At 38.7% G+C, this 4,588-nt stretch overlaps 2 protein-coding genes across 2 annotated transcripts; both read right to left on the reverse strand.

The window, feature by feature from the left end:
- Positions 1-1,937: 1,937 nt before the first annotated feature.
- On the reverse strand, positions 1,938-2,302 carry LOAG_04308 (hypothetical protein; the record flags this gene model as incomplete). The annotated part of the gene is made up of 1 exon (XM_003139845.2): positions 1,938-2,302. Exon 1 carries the CDS (start codon positions 2,166-2,168, stop codon positions 1,938-1,940), a length of 231 nt encoding a protein of 76 aa, XP_003139893.2. The 5' UTR covers positions 2,169-2,302.
- A 12-nt stretch (positions 2,303-2,314) lies between these two features.
- LOAG_04309 (hypothetical protein) lies at positions 2,315-2,898 on the reverse strand (the record flags this gene model as incomplete). The annotated part of the gene is made up of 3 exons (XM_003139846.1): positions 2,315-2,418; positions 2,519-2,568; positions 2,711-2,898. 3 exons carry the CDS (start codon positions 2,896-2,898, stop codon positions 2,315-2,317), a joined length of 342 nt encoding a protein of 113 aa, XP_003139894.1.
- Positions 2,899-4,588: the final 1,690 nt, after the last annotated feature.

Here is a 4,588-nt window from a genome sequence, read left to right on the forward strand (position 1 = left end):
TGAGCTGTGAGCAAGTAGATCATTCAAATTGCCGGTCATACCTAATCTTCCAAGAGTACGAGTTAAACGCTCTAGAACCTGTGAAAAGGTTGGATTGGACTATTTAGGTCTTGTGTCTGTCAAAAATGATAATAGCATTACCAAGAGATGGGTAGCTAGCTCTATTCACATGTTTTACAACGAGAGCGGTGCATCTGGAGGTGTTTTGCACATGCACATTTTAAGATTCACTGTTTGACGTGGTTATCCTGAATTCTCTCAAAACGAGAGATAACGTTAGTCAATTTCAATTAGTTTTCAAGACCATTATGGAACAAAGTGCCAACTTCCTAGAAAAAAGAAATGGTCTGGAAAAATAGACTATCAAAGGCTCTGTGAAGTGAAGGAGTTTATGGAAGGCGATGAGAAGGGCTAGAAGTGAAAAATTATTGTGAGAACAAGAAATAATAGTGGAAGTTGAACGTATACTCTATACCAGACCACTAATAGAAATTTTGATGGTTATGTTATCCATACGTCCAGCTGATTTCATTTCACCTAGTGCTTAGTCATACCAACCAGTAATGACAATGATTAGGACGAATTTACTCTTCATAAACGAAATATTAAGGAAAACCTTACAAAGGCTTAAAGCCCTGGATACACTCGGAAAGTGTAGAGAAGTGACCACTTAAATAGTTCGAAGGAACTTATCCAAGAACAACTTCCTTCCCTTAAAAACGTGGAAACGAAAACTCCACATAAGAACGTAGTCTGAGTTAATGAACCGGAAATACCTCGTGGCATGTGGAAATTAGCAAACATAAAGGAAATTAAAGGAAATGGAGAATTAAGAAATGTCACAATAGAAATGCCAAATGGAAAAGTTCTGTACAGACCAATAATTCACTCTAAAATTCAGTTAATTCGTAAGAAATCAACCCAGAAGATCGACAAGAAGGACCAATATTGTCGCAACATGGAGCTTGTCTTTTTGTGTCAGGAAACCCGAAGCAGCATTCCCCAATTTGACTGTGTCTTATATTGACTGGTAATATTTTAGTTTTCCTTTTGCTTATCCACATTAGTTGTCTATATACAGTAATAGACAGAGCCCAATGTGAGAGTACATTACTTACTACTGTATCATTTGGGAATTGTGCTGTAAATCCCCGTTTTTATAGTTATATGTATCCTTCACAGACATTGCAAACCCTGCCACTTCTGTATATACCGTGTTTCTTCGAAAATAAGAGGATCTTATATTCCCTCCTCTCTCCCTACCTCCCCAAAAAAAAAAAAAATGTCTTGGGTTTATCTTCAGGGGATGTCTTATTTTCGAAGAAACACGGTACAATGGTACATATTGTTTATTTTTTATATACGACAATCTACATTTTATTCATTTATTCATTTACGATACAATAATATTCATATATAGTCATGTCATCTTCTGGAATATCGTCTTAATTCTTCAAACCCACAAATCCCTCCAGACTTTCTTGCGACTTCATTTCCTGTAGAACCATTGGCCCCAGTCTCTTACGTCCGGCAATAGCGTTCTCCATAATTGAGCACTTCTCATCTATGTAGCCTCCTTGTAGTGTATTGGCAACGTAGCTGTCAATGACTTTATCCTATGGATTCTTCGTATCTCGACTCTTGCAAATTAGGCTTCACGAAGTTTCCACGTTGATTTCTCTCCATTCTATTTCCAGTCTAGTCATTGGGTTTCATGCTCAGGTGGTCCCTGAATGGCCTGTTTGTTGCAATATCAAGAGTCTGGAGGTAGGCAGCCATTCTTGCAGGAATCATTATTTGATCTATTCTTTTTGCAAGGAACTCCTTTAGGTCTTTAGCACGGTGAGTGCTGGCTGAATCCCAGACTGGCAGGATCTCTTTGGCTAAACAAGTGGCGGCATTAAATCGACTTACTTCCTCATAACTGCTTGTGCACACTAGGCTTTTTCAGTTGCAAAACATAAAATGCCTGAGACACGTGCAATCTTTTCTTTCTTGGCCTTAGGGGTGGACTTTCTTTCCGTCCAGATGAATTGCCGAAACACAGGTAATACATACACTTTCGCACCAGTGGAGGAAACGTAGATTGATGAGGAATTCCTCTGATCAATTGTTTGAGATCCTTGGCCCATAAAATCTGTAGTTTCATCCATAGAAGTCAATGCCATTTACAAATGAGTTGAATGCAAGTGCACGTTTAATAATTTCAATATCTTTGAGCTTAAACATTGTTGTTGATCTTGGAGACAGTTCATATTGCTTAAGGAAGTCATCTAGCCAGTCGTGTTGTGATGCTTTATGGAGGTATTTCTAACTATGGCGTCATTGGAAGGGCAAATGCTTGAATATCATCCCTGCAAACAACCAAAGCCTTTCCTCTTCTGTCAGCAATCCGTTCACAGATGATATGTTCCCGCTCTGGAAATAATGGTTGCCGACTCGACTCACACTTGTGCTTAGCATTTTCCTTGTTCATCTATTCACTGAGGCTACCGCATTCTGCTCGCTATTTTCGGACCAATCGGACATCCAATTTCTTCCTTTGCGGAAAGCTGTAAGGTTTTTGCCCTGGGAGTCCTCAGCAGCTCCTTTCTTGTACTCCACAGAATGGCTTTTTCTTTTATCACTCTTTGTCTTTTACCACGCGGGAAGATCAGACGTCGGATATCATCAGAGAGATAAGTCTGGAGGCTTGGCACAGCCAGCAGACGTCACCCGTGGCCGCACTGAGCGGTGACGAGGCAGAGAAAGACCAGTACGGAGTGGTGGTGGACTTGAGGCCTCATCCAGGGACTGGTGCTTTTGAAAGGAGTATCGACACTGTTGCTCCTTACGGCTGCGACAAGGCGCATTTTTCAGGTGATGATTAATTTCAGAGTAAACACGGTAAGGGGTCATGTCTTTCTCCCGGATCATTATCATTATTATTCTTCCTCTTCCTCCAGTCGACTCATCGCTTCATCAACCTACGTTCATCCCGACGCCATATTTCGCTATACTATTTGATTTCACATTGATTACTGTTCTAAGTATTTCGTGCCTAATAAACATTTCTGCTGAATACACCATTCGTGCTTATAATTCAAAAGTCCAAATTTTACAACATTTCCTCAATAGTAAATCCTTCGTTTCCTAGATATTTTAGTCCAAATTTATTTGTGTTTTCACGACAAGCATAAAATACAAGAATCATGGAGATTAAACATTGAGAAAGCATTATGGTGTGAGAGATATAATTCGTTTTTCACTTAAAACTAAGCCAGTCATTCAACCAAAACTAGGCCAATCATTCAAAGTCGTATGTTTGAATGCTGGATGACAGTTGCAGTTCAAGATTAAATCAGTAATTGTAGCAAAGACGGAAGCTATGAGGACGATTCCAAACTATTCGAGATGAAAGGTATGAAGATTTCCGGATTGAATACACCCTTGTAAGATAAAAGTGGTTAGTTGACTAGCCAAATTGCAGAAATCACTCCAATTGCAATACGTAGTCCCAACCATTTTCACCTTGAAAAGATTTCTGAAGCTCATTCAAATTTAAAGGGACTTGCAACCGTCTGCTTGTTCAAGTTAAATAAAATTAGTTCTAAATAAAAATCTAATCTGGAAGCAAATTGATGGGATTCATTTTTGGATCTAGATGTTACCTTAGAAATATTTCAGTGCTGCGCATTCATTCGGTTGGGTTCGAATTCAAAACAATTTCTGCTTTTATGTTTCTGTTGGGTCGAATTCAAAACAATTTCTGCTTTACTTTTGGAAGTCAGATGAAAGTTCTATCTCGCAAGGTACTGGTAACTAAAAGCCAACTGAAGTTGTGGGCTGTAGGACTACTAACCTTGTCCATAGTACAACTTTTCTTGTTTTCCTCATTTCTTTGGTATAATTTCTTCCTGTTTCTATACCATACACAGTCCAGTTAAAAGTGTGACATGCAGTAGTAACAACAGTATTACTGCTAAAGTTATCACAGAGCAGAATTGTCGACTGGAAATGCGTGCTGATTTAGACTATGACTTGCATCTCTTGTTCTCGCAAGTGAAGAATTTCGCTGACAGTTTCTCATAACATATCTGATTGAAAATGCTTATCAGATCAACGAAATAACAACATGCATGCATCAAGTAGACTGTCGGTGCTATTTTAATTAATCTAAGCTGTGGATCAAAAACTACTTATTTGCATGATTCGTATCTTTTTTCCTTTCATTCCTTACTTTTGTAACCTTCAGTCACTTTCCGAAGTCAAATTCAGATCAAATCTCGACTTTCTTTTCAAAATCCCTCCAACAAATAACCTAAATGAAGTTAAAATTCAAGTATCGAATTCAGTATTCGAAATTCGAGTCAAAATTTCACGCATCATATGAGCAGCGAAGAAAGCCATGGTTTGGATGTGTTACGGTAATCTGTAACAGATGGATTGTTTCCCTGTTTCTTCCATACGCACCAATGTTATTAACTTTGGTAATTTTTCCCCGTAAGCATGAATATGTTTCTTTTATGAAGTTGTAGCGAATATTGTTCGGGTTTGTTTGAGAGGGTGATGTAGGAGACCACTATTGCCAGCGATTTTACGCGAGATA

Source organism: Loa loa, assembly GCF_000183805.2.
Source record: "Loa loa unplaced genomic scaffold supercont3.12, whole genome shotgun sequence".
Taxonomy (NCBI): Eukaryota; Metazoa; Nematoda; class Chromadorea; order Rhabditida; family Onchocercidae; genus Loa; species Loa loa.